The sequence below is a fragment of the Echeneis naucrates genome, chromosome 5, assembly GCF_900963305.1.
Source record: "Echeneis naucrates chromosome 5, fEcheNa1.1, whole genome shotgun sequence".
Classification (NCBI taxonomy): Eukaryota; Metazoa; Chordata; class Actinopteri; order Carangiformes; family Echeneidae; genus Echeneis; species Echeneis naucrates.
The window spans coordinates 10,874,360-10,897,748 of NC_042515.1; the positions used below are offsets into that span (position 1 = coordinate 10,874,360).

Sequence of the window (23,389 nt, forward strand, 5' to 3'; positions counted from 1 at the left end):
TAAATGCTTAATGATGGAATATAATAGATATTTTATGTATGGTGGTATGGAAGTAAAGGTAGTTGGATATTAGCTGGCGGAGGACAGATGAACAGGAAGACGGCAGGCATTGTGTCACCTGAATGTCTATCAAATCAAATCAAATTTATTTATTATATAACACAGAATCATAACGAAGTTACACCAAGGCACTTTAGACACAGAGCGGGTCTAGACCAAACTCTGCGTTGTTAAAGAAACCCAACATATCCCTCCAAGAGCAAGCGCTTGGCCGCAGTGGCAAGGAAAAACTTCCTTTCAGAGGCAGCAACCTCGGACAGAACCGGGTTCAGGGAGGGCGGCCATCTGCCTCGACTGAGAGAGATGAAGATCAGCTGTTTGCTGAATGAAAGAGGGAGGATAAAGGAAACACAAGGAGGAATCAGTGTCAGGTACTAGTTGCATGGTACCTAGTGGTGCTTTTTGTTTGTTTCTGATTTTTTACTTGTTCCAGCCAACATCTTAAACAGACGTATAGCTTTATAGCACACAGATAATTCATAACCCCCTGTGTCATGTCAGGAAAATGGATGTTTATTCACCTGTAACAGCTTCCTGGAATTGAACCACAGGAACCAGAGCCAATGGCTTTAGTGCAGAGTCGCTGAAGTGAGAGGTGTTTGTATTTGGATCAGTGTTTACATGACTGACACACACAAAATGATTTGTCATTTTCACATACACACAAATTCCCCCAAAAAACAAACAAAACAGAACATTGATATCATCACACTGATCACCTACGGCCATTATATATTGCTGCCACTGCTGTTACACAGAGCCCTGTGGAAATCTTCATACCACTTCCTATTTTAGGAGCCAAGTTGGGGCCCGACGGACTCAGCCTTAAAAAACAAAGCCTTAAAGACTGACTGGTTTGCGGGAGGAGGAGTCGGGACGGACGGGAGGGGGGGGGGTGCAATAGAAAACCATGTTTAATGTGCTTTCCCCCGAAACGCACAAACACACAAACCCCAGAGACAAAGTGATAAACGGTAGTCAAAGTGACCGATCTCGCCTAAAAACAAAATAACCCTCCAGCTGCGGCTCCCTCCTCGCCGCCGCCGCCGCTGCAGCGTGGGGTTTCCCGGCGCTGACTGCAGGGTTACCGCGCCCATCTCGTCGCTCGACGGCCGGAGCGAAGAGAGTCTCCTCTGGAAGTTAAAGCTTCACCAACCACAGAAAAAAGGGCTGGTGGGGAGGAGGGGAGAAAGAGAGAAGACTGTCTGGTTTGACTTCAGAGTGGCTTAAAAAGAGTTGTGTTTTTGTCTGGACGGGTCTGTGTGTGTGTGTGTGTGTGTGTGATTCTTCGGTGGGTGTGACCCCCCCCACCCCACCCCTCCCCAGTTGGCTGACGGAGGTTGTCGAGCTCCGGCTGTGGCTGAGATCGGGAAGGGCTGCTCCTCGGAAAACTGACGCTAGCTGGCTAGCTAGTTAGAAAGCTAGCGCCGCGGTGTCCGTTGATGCGTGGATCGGAGGTATACGCCGCCCTGTTTTCCAGTCAATGCCAAAGCGCAAAAACAAACGCAAATTGAATCAGGTAAGGCGAAATGCGGCGACGGGCACGTCGGTTGTGTGTATTTGGTGTTTTGCGTTGATGGCATCGGCGGATGAATTGTGGCGGAATTGAGCTGCCCGGGGGTGGGGTAGCGGGCGAGGGCTAGCTTCGTAGCCGTTTAGTTAGCTGCGGCTAGCTAACGTTAAATTGGGTAATTATGAATCTTACAATAAGCAAATATATATGTAGCCAAGGCAAAAGGGAGTCCACAGCAGTGGATCCTGGCTCCTAATATTGACAGAAGATTAGCAGGTTGGGTTGGGTTAATCTGTTATTGGCTCTTAAATTCAGCCCATTGAGCCCGTTGGGTTAACTACGGATACTGTCAGCGAAGCTCCGGGCTGTAACCTTAATATTGGCCGCTGAGGCTCGATGGCAGTGATGGCCCAGCGGAGGAGCTCCCTGGCCTAAAAAAAATAATACTGTATTTAAAGTAAAGAGCAGCCAGTGGCCAAGAGGGACTGAGGTGAACTGTGGTGTTAATGTTAGCACCTGAACTTTTATAGTCGGTATCGGATCGCTTTAATGGGGCCTAGTCGAAATCTTCCATTTAAAGATGTTGCTGTCAGTGGATGATGACACACTGGGCTGGGCTGCAAACAATAAACGTCCCGTAAACAAATAATCCGAAAATAAATGTTAAATGCGGTAGTAGAAGCAGCTTGCATCTGTAGTTAAATCGAAGTGTGTACACATGATTGAATATAGATGTATCAGCCACACAGTCTCAGCGTCAGTTACAGTAGCCGCGTTAACACCCTTTTTTTTTTTTTTTTTTTTTTTTTTTTTTACAAGCCGAACTAATAAGTTAGCATATTGCTACCTCCCTGCAACGAAGCGGCCACGGCAGTGCAGCGCCTTCAACTTGGGTTTGTAACATTTCTTATGTATCGCCAGTTTGCCATTTGGCTGCTATTTCCAGATGGGCGATAGATGGTAATTTAACTTGTGAAAAATCGCCCGCATCTATTGCATTTGGTGCCGTACTGAAGTCAAACAGGCCACCGCCGCCCGACCTTGCAGTTTTTCCAGGCTCGGCTACACCAAAAGATTCGAGCAGCAAAAAAATATATACACCGATATGTTTTAATCGAATCAGTCAGACACTGTCAGCTTTAATGAGATTGGTGCTATCTAAGTAAGTGGATTTCTGGAGGCCAGCAAACAGCGAGGTTGTGGGTTTAAGAAGTGTTGGCTGAAAAGCTAACTACATAGCACTCCATGTACTTGCGGAAGAGCAGCAGTCTAGCCCAAAGTAGCACCGGGTACGTTATTTTTTGCTACATCTTGCCAACTGTTGAGTTTGCCCGCCTTGAATTGTAACTGCTATCAGGTGTAATGGCCCTTATTTGCAATCGGGCGTTGTTGTAAAATCACAAGTCGAAATGATTCCCACCACAGTTGATTTAGTATATTGCTTTCCTGAATGGTAGCTCTGCCCTGCCTGCAGGCCTGCGCTGTCAAGCCTGCTAGCAAGCTAACTAGCGGACAGCAGTCTGCAAGATGGCGTTTCGCTGCATCTTCTCAGATTTCTATCAGTGCAAGTCATATTATCCTTACTGTGTGCAGCGTTCAGTACATCTAACAATTAGATTATGCTTTGTCAGATACTAGTAATCCCAACACTCCCTATTTTTGCCACATCATGGGGCTGTATTAGAATCAAATTTCTCCTGAAATGTGAGTAACCTCTGAAGAGCAACCTTATAAACAAATTAGTAGCAACCTGGCTGAAACAGCTATCTGACGGCTATTTAAATACAATGCAAAGTGTCCCACTGTTAAAGGCAAATCACAGTACTGCACACAGCCACTGAGTCAACTCAGTAAACCACATAGTGCTGTGTGAACATGTGCACACAAATCACTAAATGTATATGTTAGGCATGCTCCTGACATGCACTTATACCGCTCTCTCATCCATTACTATGACATGTGTATTCAGTTTGCAAATATTCTTTGAAAATGAATCTTCATCTTAGTGTATTATAGAAACAGTGGTACTACTGTACAGTATTGGGTCACACTGGGCAAGGGAGAGCTGTATCAGGCTTGCGGTTTCACTGGCATGGTGAAAATCCAGGCACTTAAGCATGTTGTGTATGTAAAATAAATAAATAAGATTAAATTCATCCTTTTATAATTGGGGAAAACATGTTTTTAATGCCTGGCCTGGCTTTGCCAGCTGTTTGTGTTGGTGAACATAGATGAGATTAGAGACTCTCATTGACTGAGGATTTTAGCTTTTAGGATTATGGAGTTGCTCAGTGATATTGCTGGTTACGGTTTTTTCTATGATCCAGCTTTAGCTGCAAAACATGGCATTATCATTGTTTAGCAGTGCAGATAAGCTGAATTGTCCTTTGAGAACATAGGTATACTTAACTTCATCACAGCAAGATGTCTTTTTTTGTTGTTGTTGTTTTTTAGGAATGTAACAGAAAATGTTCAGGACACCTTTTGAAATAAGCAGACAAAGACTGCACATAAGGGACCTGAGAACAAGCTAGTGAGTTACAACTCCAGGCTGTTTGCCACTGCTCATTGTTTATCATGCAGTCAGCTGACCCTGATCAGGCGCTTGGAAAAGAGAAGTGATGAGGGAGAGGAACCTTAACTGTAAGCATCCACAGAAGCCAATGGGAAATAATATTTCAGATTGTGGGAAATTAAGTCCAGACTATCCAACCGCTTGGATTTAGTGCAGCAGTTTAAGGGTTTGCAGAGAAGGATTCAAGAATCAAAAGTGACTGAATTTTGACTAAGAGCAAAATGTATGCATTTAATATCACTGAATGGTGTTCATCTTAATCGCCATTGAAAAGGTTCACCCTTACACAGTGACAGAAATATGTGAAAGCTTACATTTGATCAATGCAGTCAATGATTTTTTATTTTTTTTTTTATTTTTATTTTTTTAAGTAGTCATTATAGGTGACATTATTTTGTCCATACATAACTTTATTTGCACATGGGTTAAATGCATCAAATTGGATTTTATATTTCCTTTTTGTCCTTTCACGGCTAAATGTTGTTTCAGTAATTATGGTGTATGGAGAGATTGACAATACTGTTATATACTACTTTAGGGATTATTAATTTTTAAAAGAAGGGAAAAAATCATTTCAGCTCAACTGAAAATAAACAATTCAAATTGGATTTCATTTTCTCAGAGGGAAAAAAGCTGAAAATGTTTTAAATTCTGTAATGTTTTCTGTGCGGTTCAAGGTGAACATGGCTTTCCACTGTCACTTGTTGATGCTGTATAATAATTACGTTCCATGACACATTCATTATTAGATTAATGAGTGTAAGAGGATAACCTGTGTTAAAAAGGTCAACCATTCAGAGGACCTTAAGGACAACGTAGTCAGGTAGAAGATTTTCAGTCTTGTCCTGAAACCTCCAGTGACATAGGCCTACTGACTGAGACATCAGGTAAGGTAACTGGGGAGGCAATGTTCCAACTAAATGATGCTATGTCAAACTAGGTTAAAACTACATTCAACTTTAGTTTTCTTCAAGACCTGAGTTCATCAGGGCTGTTGTAGTATTTTGTTTTGTACTTTGAGTTTATGCAAAAATATGATAGTTTGTTTGTGATTTTTGTTTTTCTTTTTTTTTTTTTTAACTACAGTACTACACTAATGAAGATTTAATTGACAGTGACAGTAGTTTATGTACTGAGATAATTTAAGAATGTGCTCTTGTATTATACTGTTCAGATGTTAAACATCTCTCAAACATTGCCTTTTAAAGTCAAGTACTGCTACCTTAAATCAACTAGGTACTGAGTGTAACTCATAAATTTCTAATTGTTTTGGGTTTAAATTGTGTGGGACTGCTCAATTTGAAACTGTTTCCTCAGTGTAGTCAGAAATAATATTGTGTTTGGTCTACCACAAAAAATGTGTGTCACTTTGAGCGTAAACACACACTAGAAGAGTTTGATTAGACACTTATTTCCTAATGGGGGTCTCTTTGAATTATTTATGGGATAGCTGTGAGCACAGATTTCATCTCCAGGATAGCATGAGTTGGTATAATGACATGACTATTAAACGAACAAATGATTGAATTGCTGACTTTATCTAAACGGACAGCATATTGATTGAAATGTTCGCTATCATTGCTGCCACATTGTTGTTGGATTGTTATTATTTACTGAAATCTCCTTTAGGATAAATTTTCCTGGAATTTGCATCAGTCATCAAAATGGCATATTTGTCAAAGTACACAGTAAAATTCGTAATAGTATGTAACCAAAATCAGAATGGAAAATTAATATACTTATTCTGTTTAGTTTTAGTTTTTAATTAAATAAATCTGAGGTTTCCATGGAATGTTATTTTGTTCAGTATTACATCTGCTTTTGCTCTGATATCACAGTGAATGTAAATTAAGTCAGTATCTTGAGTTTTTGTTGTTTTGTTTTTTTTTTTTAGCTATCCTATAATTACAGTCTTAAAATAGTTTTTTTAATTTGCTTAGACAATCTGGATGTAGTTTAAGATATGTTTATTATATTGGAATCATGGTACTTGGCACTTACATTTTTAAAATGCTTTCTGTTAGATGGACTTTAAGTGTATTCAAAGCTCTGTAGAAATATAAGTGGCTTATTGACACTTGGCTAAAATTATGAGTATCCCTTGGATTGAGGTCACCAGGATAATAACCGCTTTTCGGATCACTGGAAAGTCATGGCTCAACAGGATTTGTCTGGTTATCTAAATTGTGTGTCAGGATTACAATAGTGACATTGAAGTGGAAAAGTAAGGTTGAACTGTAAACTGCACCTTTGCGTACAGTTATGTCAGTTGAAAAGTTGAAGACGGTGAGCTTGTGTCATTACCTAATCCTGTAAAGATGTTGGATTGGGTCTGATGGGGAGTCAGGAGCACGTTGCACATGGTTGAAAGTATGACCTGGAATATAATATACAAATTTGTATTGAATGATTCAAGTACCTTTGTCTTTTTCTTTTTTTTTAGAACAACAAGTGCCCCTGTAGCTGGAGTAAGGTAATTAAAAAAGCAGACGAAAATGAGTGAGTTGGACCAGTTACGCCAAGAGGCAGAGCAGCTCAAAAATCAGATCAGAGTGAGTAACAATTTCCTGCTGCACCATCAATTGTCAACAATAATGTAATTTACAAGGTCAACTCTGTACCAGCATTTGATTCTGCCCTAAGAATTGGACTTTTCTTCTTCTTCAGGATGCCAGGAAAGCATGTGCAGATGCCACACTATCACAGGTAACATTTAGCAGAATCCTTGGTTGAAAAGCATTTGGTTTAAAGGAAACCAGAGTATTTAACAAGTTAGCCTTTTCTCTTTTTGGTAGATCACAGCTAATATTGACCCCGTTGGACGAATCCAGATGCGTACAAGACGAACACTGCGGGGTCATTTGGCTAAAATCTATGCCATGCATTGGGGAACAGATTCCAGGTGAACTAAATTCTTCATCACTTTGCTTGTACAGGGAGATTATTCTTGTGTTGCCTGCTGTTGTTGCTTCTTGTCAACTGTTGAGCAAAGAGTAAAATTTAGGCTACACCCAAATGTTAAGAGTTGTTACAATGATTACATCATGGTTTTCAGTTGCAGTTTGGCAGGCACCATTAGCCCACAGTCTTTCCTCAGTTTTTGGCGTATAATCTTTGATTAAAAATAGATTTTTGTGTGACAACTCCAATTGTTCTTGTTTTATTTATATTGCTGTTCTGTTTGTAGGCTCTTGGTCAGTGCCTCTCAAGATGGCAAACTCATTATTTGGGACAGCTATACCACAAATAAGGTAAGTTGTCTAATGATTGAATCAGTAATTTGAGTGACACATTAATAGCAGCAACTTAGAGTTGCAGAGAAAGCCATGTCATTGTTACCATATACACACAAAGTAGTAGTTGCTGCCTTTTTGCAGGTAAAACAAGCAGATATAAAACATTTCTTATCTTCTCCTGCTGCTTTATATTTTGAGATTTGTCTTTTTATTTTATCAATTTTCAAACTGGGAATTAAAAAGATTAAAGGGTCAATCTTCTAATATATCTCTAGACCTACTGAGAAGATTGCAGGTCAGATTGAGGTCAGCATTGTATATTGGATACCGTAATGTTAATTGGGGCTCACAAATAAAACGCTGCTAGTTTCATTCATTCGTTAAATTAAGCTGCTGTAACTTTTGAGTGCCAGGAAGTAGCTTATTGACGAATGTATACGATCATGTTTCAGTCAAAATAGAAATAATAGGGATAGGTTGTACAGGATGCTATTGAATGCTGAAGCAGCACATTTTGTACTTGGCTCTCAGTTGTCTTGCACTTGCATTTACTTCAGTTATAGATGTCTTACTTGGTCACCTGCCATGGATGTCACTCTGATTATGGGCCTGATGCACCCAAACAGTGGATGTCACACTAAGATGTCTGGCATTAAAGTGTATTTTTGCACTTTAATTTGAATCATAACAACACTGTATTTAATTAATTTTATTCCCATTTGTCATTGCACACGTGTATACTCCTTTTTCATCTACGTATGTATTTTAGAGCCTATATTTTATGTTTACAAGAGGCTAAAAGGGACTGCTGCTAAACAAATTTCACTGTATCTTTTATATATATATATATATATATATATATATATATAATGATAATAAACTATGCTAGTTCCTCAGACTTGTAAATTAAGTAACAAATGTACGTGTATGTTATTCAATTTTGTTATATAGGTTCATGCCATTCCTCTTCGATCTTCCTGGGTCATGACTTGTGCGTATGCACCGTCAGGAAATTATGTGGCCTGTGGTGGCTTAGACAACATCTGCTCCATTTACAACCTGAAAACACGTGAGGGGAATGTACGCGTGAGCCGTGAGCTTGCTGGACACACAGGTATATAGTACTCTTATTTATTTATTTTCAGTATAAACATACTTTTTCAAACATGATTGATTCAAGCTAATATTTGGCTTTGTTTAACCCTAATAAGCATCTTTTACAGTTTGACAATTTATCACTGACTCCAAAGATGTTAGGAAATAAAGAGTTTAAACCTTTTTCATCTCATCCGATCATGTGTTGAACTAAGAAGATTGGTGCCAAAACTTTGGAAAGTAAATAAAGCCAAAAAAACGAGTTTGGAAATAAATTATGTAACTTGTACATCTCAAATTAAAGCTGTTGTAAAATCTTTGAGCCAATTTATTTACTCTTAGTTAGATATCTGATGTGATATCCAAATTAATGTACTTATTAATGCTTCTTGGAATATTAGGATACCTGTCCTGTTGTCGCTTTCTTGATGACAACCAGATTGTTACAAGCTCTGGAGATACCACTTGGTAAGTCCAAGAAAATAGCCTATATGTAGTTGTATTACTGGATCATTATCATTATTACTGATCATTGTAAGTTTTGTGTGAATGCTTTGAAGTTAGTGAACTGACAAACACATTTTTCTACAGTGCACTTTGGGACATTGAGACTGGCCAGCAGACAACTACATTTGCTGGACATACAGGTGATGTCATGAGCTTGTCATTGGCCCCTGACTCGCGATTATTCGTCTCTGGTGCTTGCGATGCCTCCGCTAAACTCTGGGATGTTCGAGAGGGCATGTGCAGACAGACATTTACTGGGCACGAGTCTGACATCAATGCTATTTGTGTAAGTTATTCACAAAACTCAGAACTGCCAAGATATTTTTCTTTTGAATGTTTTTTCAGTGACAGTATAGATATCCTTTGTTTTGACTATTCCTCTGCTGTACAGTGATGATCTTTTCTGTCATTTTTAGTTCTTCCCTAATGGCAATGCCTTTGCCACGGGCTCTGACGATGCCACCTGCAGGCTGTTCGATCTGCGTGCTGATCAGGAATTAATGATCTACTCTCATGATAATATCATATGTGGCATCACCTCTGTTGCATTCTCAAAGAGCGGCCGCCTTCTTCTGGCAGGATATGATGACTTCAACTGTAACGTGTGGGACACACTAAAAGCCGACCGGGCTGGTAAGTGATTGAAGCATAATCTCAATTAACAACCCACTTTTTCTCAGAGCACAAAAATGGTTTCTTAATTTTAGAGTTCAACATACAAAGTAACACAGATGATTTACTTGTTTACAGTTCTTTTGTTGATGACTAAGTTATAATTGTGGTCCCTTTTTTTTCTAGGTGTGCTGGCTGGACATGACAACCGTGTTAGCTGCCTGGGAGTTACTGATGATGGAATGGCAGTTGCAACAGGATCCTGGGACAGTTTTCTGAAGATCTGGAATTGAAGCCTGAAGGTTCTTCTTCCCTTTTTTTTTTTTTTTTTCTTCCCCCCCCCCCTCTTTTTTTTTTTTTTTTTTTTTTTTGTTTGGTTTTGTTTTGTTTCACATTTTCCTACATTTGTACTGAAAGCTATTCCACATAAAACCTGTAGCTATGTGTCCAGCGTGGCCTCATCTTTTGTCTGGCTGGAGTAAAAGGTGATGTGCTGATTGCGCTACTATTGTTTCCTTGCAGGTTTTAAGAGTTGTGGGTACAGTGAAATGTGTTTCCGTTTCTTTTGCTCGTCTGCATATTTGAGGCACTGTTAGCTTGAATGGATCCCCTTTTCTTTGACTCTCGTGATCAACAAAACATTCTTCCCTCCACATTTACAGTAAGCGTGAACTAAATGTCAGTGCAACAAACTGCTTCTAGCAACTAGTTTAAACAAACACTCCTTGTGGACATGCATAGTGTATTGCAGTGGTCAATTTAGACACCTCAGATAGACATTGTCAGCCATATAGTCCTATCAAACTTAACTCTAAAACTTTTTGTGTTCAAGTTTGTTACTGTAATGGGATTGCTGCCTTAGGAACAATAGAAAGTAACAATCAACAATTATGTAACATTTTTTTTGTTGCACTGAATTCTTAAAGGATCACAATAGGCCAAAAACAGTAAGCTTCCTCTGTTGCTTGTTGATGGTGTATGTACAACAAACACAAGCAGCCTTGTGTGTTCTTTTGTCAATCTGCTTTTTTGTTCAATCTCTGCCCATTAGGGTTTAAAATTACAATGAGAGAAGTTAAAATTAGCTAAATTGTAGATCAGGTTAGATTAGTTAAATCTAAATTTCATTTGTCTTTGTTTCCCAGATGTTCTTTTAACTCCAAAGTTGACTGGAAGACCATTACAACTTCAGAATGTTCACAGCATCTTCTTCAACACTGTTTAAACTGACTTGGACACCACAAAAACGAAGGGAAACCAATGCCTTTCCTACACAAAGAAGAGCACAATTGTTTATCACCTAGTTAAGAAAGGATCTCCTGTGGTATCAAATCAGAAACTTGCGCATTCCTTCTTGGACCATTTTATGTTACCTTGAAAGAGAAAACAACACTATCATCCCATGCAAATGTGTGCGTCTTGAAAGCAAATGTTGGAGTGTAATTGTACAAATTATTTAACTTTTTCTCCCCCCCCCTCCACCCCCCCTTTTTTTTCTAAAGAATTCTATTCTGATGGTTTGTTATTCTTGATGGCTTTCTTTTTGTCATATTTCTTTTGTGGTTTTAGATATGTTTGAATTACAGCTTGTCTTTCTAATCCAGTTGAATCATATAAGACAGAAGAGAGAAAACATGCAGAAGTAAAAGCTTGGATCATATTACACGAGCAGCTTTCAAAATGTCCATGATGTATTTATATACTAGCTGTTTTTGTTTCATCACAGCCTTTTGCACATGAAGAAGCTTTGCCTCTCAACTAATACTATGTTAACTAACCAAGCACATGCTATAAGTTATGAATGCTCATTCCAGTACAAAAGGAGTTATTACGAGTAACTTATCCAGTTAACCCCCTTAATTCTTGTACATGCCTTTGATTTTGGGTGGGAAGGGGTGGGGTAGCAAAGTAGGTGCTGAGATAATTGGGGCATGGCTGGATTTTATTATATGGATGGGAAAATTGTGTTTAGTATCCACTTTGAGTGAAACACCTCACCTGACTAAATAGACACTTCCTTTGCTTGGGACTGCAGTTGCAACTCTGTGAATGAAATGTACAAATCAATGTCTGAAAATAATGGTCTGATGTTTTAAGTTAAGACATTTAATTTTGTCTGCCATTAGTTAATTTAGATGTGCATGCTGTAGACTTGCTTTCAATGGTGCAAAAATCCTAGATTTTCTTTTTTTTTTGTTTGTTTGTTTGTTTTTTGTTTTTGTTTTTTTTTTGTTTGTTTGTTTGTTTGTTTCTGAAAGGAGAGTAACCTATTGATTAAACTTAATAGAAGCCATTTTTTTGGCTCAAACTCTGCATACATCATGTACTAATACTGGTAACGCTATGCACCAGAGTGAGCAAGAATGGAGAAAGACATAATATTGACTGCATACTTAGTGTAAATTATGCTTACCAGTTCTATTGATGCCAATTTTGTAATAATTATAACAATCATTGTGAGAATTCTATCCTTGAGAATCCTTTCTCCTTCAAATCTTCACATTCAATGGAGCAATGTCCTCACATACTGTCCATATTAAAACTTTTGTACATTTTTTTTTCTTGGTCTTAAATTGAAAATCAGAGCATCTGAATGACAACATTTCACTGTATACAGAAGCACTTTTGTTAAAGTTGTGACATATTTTCACTTTTCTTTTTTCTGCGATGATGTACAATAAATGTGATGTATTCGTGTGTGGCCACAAGTAAAAATGCAATTCAACTGAGATGGATTCCCTTTTCTCTTTCCATTAATATTATAGAGCTCTGCACCCTTATGTACCTTTTCACTTTTGTATTTCATTTCAGTCTGTTGGTGTTCCACGGTGAGCTGGATGCAAGATAGATACTGTACTAAATTGTACTGTTATTGATTGAAAAATGTAATAAAAAGCTGTTTGAGATCTCTTTTTGTTGTTGAGTTCTATCCAAAAGCTGCACACTTTTTTTATATATATAATCATTTTTGCAGTGCTGTTGTAATGTAGGCTGTTGGATGTCCATCATTATATTGATGTGGAATTCAAATATGCAGTTTCCCAGCCTTACGACTGCTCGTGTCTGGGCTGAGGTTATTTTTCACTGTTGCTCAGGGAGGATGCTTTCAAGCAAAGGCAAATTTAAAGGTAAAAGCCCAAATCAGATTGTTGTGGGTGAGTGCTCCCATTATTTAAGACCAAACACCTTTAGTCTGTTCTTGTCATTTTGCTCTTTTATCTGAAACAAAATCTATAGCCATAAATCTAGCCACAATTGTGTGAATCTACTCTTTTTTGTTGTCAAAATTACCTTTTTTCTTCATAACTCAGACTTTGCCTTCGTATAATACTTGTATAATTTGTATGATCTGCCTAGTTAAACTGTTGGGTGATGTACTAGTTTATTTTGGGTCAGCCTTACAAATACCTCCTGCTGCTGTAACCAGTTTTGGGTTCATTTACTTAATGTCAAAGTTCAAGTTTTTAGGAAATAATATCTTTTGTAACAAAAAGACTGGCTACTGGGCTGTTTAGTGCTTTATTGGTGCTTTATTATTATTAGACCAGAGGGGGGAAAAAAACAGCTCCTCCCTAGAAAAAAAAAAATTAAAACAATAAAGATGATTTGGATTGAATTTTGATTTGTGTTGGAGCGAGGCAAGCGAGCGGTGACAATATGGTTGTGTGAAATATTTGCAGGTCAAACTCATCCAGAATTAGTTTTAATAATTCAAGTACACATGCAGCTCAGGTTTATACCGCGGGTGTGATTGAAAGATCCTCCCTGTGAGTATGTACACAGAGCAGAATGTCTAATTTAAATGTTAAGTCAAAGTTTGGTGACATGTGACTTTGTGGTTTGTTGACTCGGCTGTGTAAACCTTTATCTCACTGAAGTCCCGCGGGCCGCCATCTTCCCGGCTTTGCCAACCAACGTAGCTCCTGCCTCGGACGTACCAAATCCGATTTACACTCCCGGGGTGTACAAATTAAGATGATCGCATTTTTGTGTTACACTACGTGAAAGATCAATTACATGCGTGGTAGAAACGTTTGTGGTATTACTCCACACTGTGGACTGAAGTCGTCTCTTCCCAATACGAACGACGCGCCGAAGACACATTGACCAACGTGAAATGAACTCATCCACCCGATGACGTATTTCCGACTTTGCTTAAATAATGCCATCTTTGTAGGCCCAAGACGGCGCTTACATTTTCCACCTCGTGTAGAAAAATATTTTTTTCTAAGCTTTAGCTTTCTCACTTTGCGTTTAGGACGAGGCGAGCGCTTAGTTTAAGTTGTTAGGTCGGCGAAAAGGTTTCCAAAGAGCTTGTTGAGTCGGACCAGTCGGCGGAAGACCGTGCGCAGTTTGGCGAAGAATCACATTTTGAAGTGTCGTCCGGTGTTGACGACACGGATCCCCGTCCCAGCGAACAAAGGAACCGAGAAGCCGATGCACGCTCGCTGGCTTCAATGCAGGGAAGCTTTATTCATAAAATAATTTAAAATCAAAGACACGCGTTTTTCTCTCCGTGATACTTAGAATCGAGACGCGTTTGTTTTAAACAATAAACTTAATTGGCCTGACTCATTCATCCCCGTTAGCAACATCGGCTAAGGCTAGCCGCTATTGTGGTTGAGTGGCGTGCTAACTGCTAACTTTAGCACTGAATTGACTCGAAGTTTTGTTTTGTTTTGGATTTTTTTTTTCTTTTACTTATTTTATTTTTGGGGGAAATGGCCGAAGTGTACATTCGAGTGGCGGAGGAGGAGAACGAAGAGCCCATGGAGATCCCGTCCGAGGATGACGGTACCGTCTTGCTGTCCACCGTGGCGGCTCAGTTCCCAGGGGCGTGCGGCCTTCGGTTCCGGAGCCCCGTGTCTCAGTGCATGCGGGGTGTACGTCTTGTGGAAGGGGTCCTGCACGCACCAGAAAACGGATGGGGCAATGTCGTGTACGTCGTCAACTATCCAAAAGGTGGGCACTGGTACATTGCGCACGCTTTGCCACTGACATAACACCTCGTCCGAACAGGTGGTCAAATGTGATGTTATTTATAATTCATGATGTCGCTCCAGCACAGTGAAATTAGACCCGACGTGCATTGTGCCCACGCCCACCCAAGTTAAGACTGAAAGTAAGTGCTGTGAAGTGTTAAAATCAGGAAACCGGTGTGACCGAATCACTGAGTGTCGGTGACATCTTGCAAAAGCAGGCACAGCAGCTCCTGCAATAACTCGGTAGATGTGCAGGTTTTACTATTTAAACTTGGGTAACAGATCAGATCCATAAGGTTTTTTTTTGGGGGGGGGGGGGGCTCTATCCGTGATTTTTGCAGAGCTGTCCATAAAATCCCTTGTAGGCTATTGCTGTTTAAAATCTGGCTGTGAAATGAATGTGTCACATTAGTCATGATCAGTGCTTTAATTGATCATTACATTTTCCACTGCGTTCTTTCTTATTTTTTTACTTGTATATGCGTTTAAAAATACCAATGTAAGACCTATGGCCTCAACCTTCAGCGTCCTTACTTGTTTGAATTGATACTGCCCAGTTTAACTAACAGGAAATAAAACTTCTTAGACTCTTAGAGTTTTGTTAAACTGGTATGGAGAATGGATGACTAAACTCTGTAGTCATTGTACAAGTTGAAATTGCTGGTAAAGATTGATGCCATTAAATCAAACTAGTGGGAAATAATAAGATAAACACTAATGATAAATAATTGCACATTTTGAGTGGAAGAGGGAAAGTTGCATCTGATGACTCAGATTAAAATAAAGTAATTTTTCTCACTGTGGGTTCTTTTACAGACAACAAAAGGAAAATGGATGAAATAGATGCTTCTTCTGCTGTGAAGATGAAGAGAGGCGATATGAAGACCTCTGACTTGATTGTGCTGGGTCTACCGTGGAAAACAACTGAGCAGGACCTGAAGGACTACTTCAGTACATTTGGAGAAGTTATCATGGTTCAGGTAAAACATTATTTAAATTGATATAATTCTTATTTACGGCTTGGAAAATATTCAGTGATAGATGGATGTTGGCTTGTTTATGCTCCAGGTAAAACGAGATGCTAAGACTGGAAACTCTAAAGGATTTGGCTTTGTGAGATTCACTGAGTATGAGGCTCAAGAAAAGGTTATCTCTCAACGCCATATGATTGATGGGAGATGGTGTGACTGCAAGCTCCCTAACTCGAAGGTGAATATGGTAATGTCCATGCATATACCCACACTTTATGGGAATGAACAGTGTTGATGTTGTTAATACACTATAACTTATGAAATTACATTTTTATTTTTCACTACAGCAAGGTCCAGATGAGCCACTGAGGAGTCGCAAAGTGTTTGTAGGGCGTTGCACAGAAGACATGACTACAGATGACCTTCGGCAGTTCTTTATGCAGTATGGAGAAGTCACAGATGTCTTCATTCCCAAGCCATTCCGTGCTTTTGCTTTTGTCACTTTTGCAGATGATCAGGTATAGTATTAAGTTTGTAGAAAGTAGCCCCTTATTTTACCCATATTCAGATGATCTGATTCATGATTCTTTTTCTTTACAGGTTGCCCAGTCTCTCTGTGGAGAGGACTTAATTATAAAAGGCGTCAGTGTTCACATCTCAAATGCAGAGCCCAAACATGGCAATAGGCAGTTTGATCGCACAGCACGGTTTGGGAATGGTTTTGGAGCACAAGCTTTTGGTAGCAGCCGTAGTGGGTTAGGGAGCAGCACTAATAGTAGTCTGGCTAATTTTGGCTCCTTCAGTCTGAACCCAGCTATGATGGCTGCTGCTCAGGCTGCTCTGCAGAGTAGTTGGGGGATGATGGGTATGCTGGCTAGCCAGCAGCAAACGTCAACCTCAGGCAGCACCTCCAGTGGAACAAGCTCCAGTAGGGACCAGAGTCAGTCTTTCAGTACAGGCAACAGCAACTATGGAACCAGCTCTGCCAGTCTGGGCTGGGGAACTGGCTCAAACTCCACAACCAGTGGTAGTGGGTTTAGCTCAGGTTTTGGGTCCAGTATGGAGTCAAAGTCATCTGGGTGGGGTATGTAATTTAAGTGTTTGTATGGTAAGTATTGTGAGAAAGATGAGTCTTTTCAAAATTTATTTCTGGTGTTAATGCGTATCTGAAAACTTAACAATTTTTTGTGGAAGATGTTTTGTACATTTGGAAAAAATGCTAAAGATTTAATTTAGAAAGTGTTGAAGTGATTGTTTACCAGGATGTCTGACTAAAGTGCTATTTTTTTGATGTCTCATTTGTTTGTATCCATTTCAACTGGATTCTCTAATGCATGTATTGTGAAATGTGATATAACCATTTTGAAAATGCATGAATGTCTGTGATTCACCATTATCTGGCTTTGTCATCGACTTAAAAGGCAATCTTGCATTGGGAAGAATCTGGTTGAAACCTAAATGTTTTAAGTGCAACTTTATTTGCAGTCAAGTTCTATGGAAAAGCCTTCATTGAAATCTCTTCTGCAGTTCACCTCTCTTCCATTTTCCTGTGAGGAAGCTCCTCTTTGGCAACATTCTTGGGGTGATATCGGTATCATTCTCCCTCTTCCCACCTGTAAATGCTATGCCATCAAAGAACGGCTTCACTCCGCATGTTCTAAGAGACGGTGGGTGTTTTCACTTTTATCCACTTTTAAATGGAAAGAACTGCGCAACTGACATTTTAAGAACTGATGAGTGCGATTGAGGATGGCTTGTGACGAAGAGTGAAGCGATGAGTGAGCGAACGGAGACACGCGTGAAACGGACTGGTTGTGCGGTGAAAGAGCCCAATTTGACTGCTATTTGAGTGTGTGAGTGGAAGCTGCAGATGCTACGAGCGCCTCCCCTAACATGGACATTCTTTAATTAGTACTTCAAGATATTTTTTTTTTTTTTTTTTTTTTAATCTTTGCAAGTTTTTCCCTACTCTTAAGTATGTCGATCAAGTGCAGAAATATCAAAATGTAGTGGAATGTTGTGATGAATATTTGTATTGCTTATATTATCTGATTTGAATGCTGTCTGGTGTGTGCTTTCATGTTACCGAACTGATCTGTAAGTGTGTACTTGATGTGGATGACACCTGCTGAAGACTCTGGGGGACGCGAATGATAGTGTGAGAACGTGGAGTGGTGTGTCCAATGGTTCCCAGTAGCTCTTGTTGTTTGTGGGGTGTTTACAAACATGTCAAATGAAGGGAGTTCTCTAATAAAGTTCATTTGAATAGATGCTTAGTTGATATTACTTGAGTCAATTTGTCAAATAAAAAAAATCTAATTCGATTCACATATCTAGGGACCTTGGGCTCTGCTGGTCGAGGTCTCCGTTTGAACCCTGACTGAAGTCTGTTCTGAAGGACGAAGACGGAAGTTCCAACACTTTCAGTGTGTGGCCTTCTCAGACATGACATGGGGTAGTACCTGTCTTTTTGCTGCTTTTAATGGCTTGTCAGAGTGAATTGTCCTTTATAGTAATCACAGGGGAAGCTTTGTCTTAAGACGATGAGTTCAGCAATATGGCATTCCCTTTCAAAGCAATATTTATCTAATTTGATGTAATGATATATTGCTGAGCCTTGAAATTGTAGATGGCCTTGTTCATCATGGATAGTTTGGCTGAGAGTGTCAACATGGCGTATTAATTCTTACATTGTTACAGGACAAGGACAGCCTAATCCACTTAAATACAGCATTAACTCAGTCAGTGTGGTACATGCCATTTTGCCACTGGCAACACTTGGGGGGGGGGGGGGATCTGTCAGGCACTGGTTATTTAGACATATGTCACCAGAATACACTTTAATCAGACATTTCATTGCAGGTCCCTAAACAGATAAGTCTTAGTTTGCTTAAAATGTCCAAAAATGAAAAGATTTTTTTTTTTTTTTTTTAAATTACAGCTGAAACAACCATAAGGATGACTGCCGCGTGTGAAGACTTAATGTACTGTCATGTATTAGCCAGCCGTTGCTATTTGAATGTTGGGCATCGGTGGACACTGCAGGTCTGCCTGTGTCTTGTCCTTATTCTCTGCTTTCCTCCTCAGTGTCTCTGCTCTTCCTCTTCCCAGTACTCTTCTTTTTCGAATCATTCTGTTCCTGGTTCAGTTCGTCACATTTATTTTGTATGTAGATGAACTGAAATGAATAAAGGCAAATTAAACATTCAGTTTGCTGTCTGCTTAAGAATAACCATCCCTACACAGCTACAGTGTACTATAACATTATCAGGATGACATTACAATGTTTTTGAACAACTAACATTGGCAAGCCTGAAAATGTGTGCTTTGTTCTGACTTGGACAGTAAATGCAGATAGCATAATGAGTAAGTGCTGTATGATTCCCCTGACATTTGAGTCAAAATCACTCACCAAGGCAGTGCTGCGACGTGCTACAAGTTTCACATCTTCTGCAGTCACTGTGCTTCTTTTTGCATGTCTGAAAGAAATTACTCAAGGATGAATAAAGATAGAATACTGCATCAGGTATTTTACTGTTAAAGTTAGTATGGTCACCAAAAAAAAAAAAAAAAAAAAAAAAAAAAACTTACCTTGCAAAGGCCTCTAAGTCTTTCGCAAATATATCTAAGGGGGTGTCACAAAGAGGGATAATTTGAGAAATTGTCAAACCAGATTATTCACAGCATGTCTGCTGTAATATTCAATTCATATGTGTACTAATGTGCAACGAATGCTGGATGGTTGAATTAGGAGCAGAAGACATGGACATGAGCAAATAAATAACATGAAAAAGATTATAGCCAAATAAATAATACAGGCTTTGGTGCTTTGATTACCAAGCTGTATACATTGACTAGGGTTTTCCTCCACATGTGTACACGGCTGTTTGTTTTTGTTTCCATTACCTTAGTGACTTGAGTTTTATTTTACACATTTTGTAAAAAAGTGAAAGAAGTCACAAAATAAAGTATTGACACATACTATGGGATTCCCAATGTATTTCTATTACCGGCTGAACTCAGTTTGTATTGAAATACAAGTTTATTATAAAATTAAGAGTTCAAACTAAAGCTCCACCTTTCTAATACTTAAAGCAAAGAGCACCAATACCATCATTCCAGCAACATGCCTCGATATTCCTTTTGTGGACACAATCTGTTAGAAGTATTTGAAGGCCAAAGAAAAAAAAAAAGATAATATTGGGTTGTTAATCTACCGAACGCAAACATGATATTCATTAAATATAAGCATTACAAGGTATTGCATGTTACAGCACTATTATTATTATTATTATTATTATTATTATTATTATTACTACTACTACTACAAGTTTACAATTGTACCCAATAAACTGGACTTGGCTCAGCTGACTGTTTCAGTCTGTGTCCACTAATGTACGATTATGAGTATCACTTTCTGCCTGTTTATAAAAGGCCCTATTACCTGCAATCACTGCTTCTTATTGGTTAATAAATCGTGCTGATTTATTCTTTGGTGGCAATAACACTGCAGGTATGAATGAGCAGTCATTAATCAACAGGTACGGTGTGTCTCATCGTGGAATTGAATGCATTTATAAGTGTTACGTGCAGTTTCTCAATTTGTAAAGACAAATTGAGACAATAAAGAAATCCAAAAGTATCAATCTGTTGTTACCAAAGGGATCTGCAATAATTAAACAAGTCTGCAGTTTAAGATAAGCTGTTAATGAATGGATTTGGGTCCACTCCTTTTCTAGAAGGTCTGCGGTAAAGCCCACCATTGTGCAGTCCCAGGTAAACAACAAAGAAACTGTGTCGTCTTGTTAATGTTTGAATGTGCTGAAAACCGTTTGACCTGCATGTTTCAAGGAATAGGAGGAAGCTGGTTTGTTTGATGACACCCACCACATTGCCTGAACGTTGTTTCGGTTAATGCCGCTATGACTTGTCGACTGAACCCTCTGTGATGTTCCTCTGCCACCTTTTGGCACAGGCGACCAACCGTGAAGTGCACTGCTGCCTTTAACCTCTGAAAACGAAACAGCAGATTCACAGAAATCAAGACTGTGCGTCACACATCATTGATGATGCCATTTTTTTTTTTCTCAGGGCTTTGTCTTCAAGAAATTCAAATTCAGTGGTATTTAAGACTGAATGCAATTCTATGACAGCTCTCTGCAGGGAATGAAACAACAATAAAGCTGCCATTTTTAGAAATCAACATCTCCATCAAGTTTATCCATTTTTGCCAAAGTGATGTGACAACGTAATGTTACATGGAGGGAAGTCATCTCCCAGTTTGGGGAGGTGTGTAAAAGTTTCTCTCAGTTTGGGGGGTAAAAAGTCTGTCTCTCAGTTTGGGGGGGTTAAAAGTCTCTGTCTTTCAGTTTGGGGGGGTTAAAAGTCTCTGTCTTTCAGTTTGGGGGGGTAAAAGGTCTCTGTCTCTCAGTTTGGGGGTAAAAGGTCTCTGTCTCTCAGTTTGGGGGTAAAAAGTCTCTGTCTTTCAGTTTGGGGGGGTTAAAAGTCTCTGTCTTTCAGTTTGGGGGGGGTAAAAGGTCTCTGTCTCTCAGTTTGGGGGTAAAAAGTCTCTGTCTTTCAGTTTGGGGTTAAAAAGTCCCTGTCTCTCAGTTTTGGGGGGTAAAAGGTCTGTCTCTCAGTTTGGGGGGGTTAAAAGTCTCTGTCTTTCAGTTTGGGGTTAAAAAGTCTCTGTCTCTCAGTTTTGGGGGGTAAAAGGTCTCTGTCCCTGCTCAGGGACAATCGGTCCACGTTTGGACAGAGATGGACATCAGAAGGAACAAACGACAAAAAAAAAAAACAACCACACCTTAAATGATTTCGGTGACTCTGTTCGTATAAACGCATTGTCAGTGGACAGCCGTGTCCCCTCGGTAAAATAAGTCCATGTCGATGGTTTTGTCCTACACCTTTACCTGGCGCGTCTCCTCTTCACCGACAGACATCTTCACCTGGACAAAGTATTCAGGCTGCGACACGCCGACGATCAGGACCCTCCACAGAAACGTCCTCTGAAATGGAAAACTGGCGGCATAAATACCAAGCAAACCAACAACTGCTCGGTTTCCTTCATGCAGAAGTTTTATAGCGCCACCTGGCGGTCTGGAGGAAACACCAGAAAGATAAAATGGATAAAATAATCCTTTATTAGTCCCTCCGGGGGGAAATTTGCACATTACAGCAGCATCAGATATACAAGACAGAGAACAGAGTCACACAAGAATAACTGGAACAGCTGGATAAGGTAGAAAGAATACATAAATAAATATATCACACAAAGTTTACCAACAAATACGTACATGAAAATTTCTACGGCAGTGATACACTGTCGTATTGGTACAAATACAAACTCTGCACCGCAGACAACTGTGCAATGGCAAAACAATGTTGTTGGCTTCATGTCATGACATTTATTTCTCTGAAGTCTGAGATCATGACACACACATAACTACAATAAATCACAAAGTCCTTTTATAAATTTGCTTGCAGACTTGACACTCACAAGTAAGTTCCTGAAAAATGAAAACACATTAGGCTGTGAAATTTACCACTTCACATTGGTATTATATTGTAATGGTTATTGTATAGTAGTGCTATGTGGATGAATAAATTGGCTGGGGTCACCTTGTCATGTATGTCTATTATCTGTCTTTATCTAAAACATAATTCTTTTATCAGTTAAATATCACATGACAAATCAATAGACAACTGGTTTCTGTAATTTCCAAAATCTCTGATGACAATATAATCAGGATAAATACTGCCAGTTACCAAATGAAGCTCATCTCCCTCAATCCAGTGAATCCATCCTCTATTTTTCTTCTCCCCTCTCTGAACACACACCAACTTATCTTGGTCCCAGTTGACCACAGTCTAACAAAGAAATGGCTCATGAAAAATACATATTTCTTAGATTATGTGAAAGCACTCACAGCAACATAGGACACACAATCCTCCTTTGTGACAAACAAGACTTTATTTGCACCAAATATAACAGTTTTTACCAAGCACGATCGGCTGTCCAGTCCTCCAGTCACCTCTTTGAACTCTTCTCCAATTGTGAATGAACACTCATATGTTCTGAAGGTAGTGATGGCTCTGGTCGTGAAAACATCTCCATTTTGCTTAATTTTAACACTGAGGTAGTCTTACGCGTTGCAAAATCAATGCCTGCATGTCAAAATGATATGACGTACTTGTTAGAAAAAGCCACCGTTCTCATAACAGCAAACAAACAAACATTTATTCCCACAAAATATAAACAAATATAAATATAAACAAAATATAAGCTAAGCATGATGATGATAGCTCATGGTTCTTACTCCTTAATGAATGTTTTTTAATGTTTCATAATAATAATAATACATGTTATTTCTATTGCACCTTACATTTTAGCAATCTCAAAGTGCGACAGAGCAACAATTAAAAAATGATCAAGCTCAAGAAATAGTTGTATATATTCCCATTCGGAAAATTTTCTGTTAACTGTACAAATTTCTTTCCATGTCATAGTGAAACATTTGATCCAAAAACATTCAATACAATTTCCACGTGGATCTTGACAAATAAAGTGCTGAAACTTACCAAGTGCAATCATATATCCATCAAAATTCACATTTCTGCTAAGAGCCCATGCCCCACTGTAGTCAACAGGCATCCGGGATGTTTTTCTGACCCTCAGACAAGTATCAGGCATGAATTTAAGCTTTTGGTGAAGGATGTTTAACTCTATCAGCAGCTATTTGGCACACACACACGGGAGGAGCAATGGAGGGTGGCCATATTTTCTTTCTTTCTTTTTTTTTTCTGTTTCTGTTAAGACAAACGTTTCAAAACAAGAT

General features: G+C 39.2%; 4 protein-coding genes across 6 annotated transcripts; 2 read left to right on the forward strand and 2 right to left on the reverse strand.

The window, feature by feature from the left end:
• The first annotated feature begins 1,056 nt into the window (after positions 1 to 1,056).
• On the forward strand, positions 1,057 to 12,509 carry gnb1b (guanine nucleotide binding protein (G protein), beta polypeptide 1b). Of its 2 annotated transcripts, none has more exons than XM_029501558.1 (11): positions 1,057 to 1,579; positions 6,592 to 6,700; positions 6,816 to 6,854; positions 6,944 to 7,050; positions 7,336 to 7,399; positions 8,336 to 8,498; positions 8,881 to 8,947; positions 9,071 to 9,272; positions 9,403 to 9,619; positions 9,785 to 9,900; positions 10,744 to 12,509. In XM_029501558.1, the coding sequence occupies exons 2-10, from the start codon at positions 6,644 to 6,646 to the stop codon at positions 9,889 to 9,891; spliced, it is 1,023 nt and encodes a 340-aa protein (XP_029357418.1). In that variant the 5' UTR covers positions 1,057 to 1,579; positions 6,592 to 6,643; the 3' UTR covers positions 9,892 to 9,900; positions 10,744 to 12,509. The 2 variants fall into 2 exon arrangements, with proteins under 2 accessions (XP_029357418.1, XP_029357419.1); XM_029501559.1 differs by lacking the exon at positions 1,057 to 1,579 and adding an exon at positions 2,412 to 2,466.
• Positions 12,510 to 13,748: 1,239 nt separating this feature from the next.
• Positions 13,749 to 19,137, forward strand: tardbpb (TAR DNA binding protein b). Of its 2 annotated transcripts, none has more exons than XM_029502413.1 (6): positions 13,749 to 14,560; positions 15,397 to 15,560; positions 15,649 to 15,798; positions 15,899 to 16,069; positions 16,152 to 17,218; positions 17,889 to 19,137. In XM_029502413.1, the coding sequence occupies exons 1-5, from the start codon at positions 14,320 to 14,322 to the stop codon at positions 16,641 to 16,643; spliced, it is 1,218 nt and encodes a 405-aa protein (XP_029358273.1). In that variant the 5' UTR covers positions 13,749 to 14,319; the 3' UTR covers positions 16,644 to 17,218; positions 17,889 to 19,137. The 2 variants fall into 2 exon arrangements, with proteins under 2 accessions (XP_029358273.1, XP_029358274.1); XM_029502414.1 differs by having other exon boundaries at positions 13,750 to 14,560; positions 15,649 to 15,789.
• cenps (centromere protein S) lies at positions 18,442 to 21,585 on the reverse strand. Its single transcript, XM_029502415.1, has 5 exons — positions 21,464 to 21,585; positions 20,439 to 20,562; positions 19,143 to 19,176; positions 18,964 to 19,030; positions 18,442 to 18,729 (listed from the first exon to the last, which is right to left on the reverse strand). Exons 1-5 carry the CDS (start codon positions 21,491 to 21,493, stop codon positions 18,616 to 18,618), a joined length of 369 nt encoding a protein of 122 aa, XP_029358275.1. The 5' UTR covers positions 21,494 to 21,585; the 3' UTR covers positions 18,442 to 18,615.
• Positions 21,586 to 22,006: 421 nt separating this feature from the next.
• On the reverse strand, positions 22,007 to 23,205 carry rbp7b (retinol binding protein 7b, cellular). The gene is given in 5 exon segments (XM_029502684.1): positions 22,007 to 22,060; positions 22,320 to 22,421; positions 22,553 to 22,677; positions 22,680 to 22,718; positions 23,133 to 23,205. Coding segments are annotated over 5 exon segments (393 nt in total).
• Between the last annotated feature and the right edge of the window lie 184 nt (positions 23,206 to 23,389).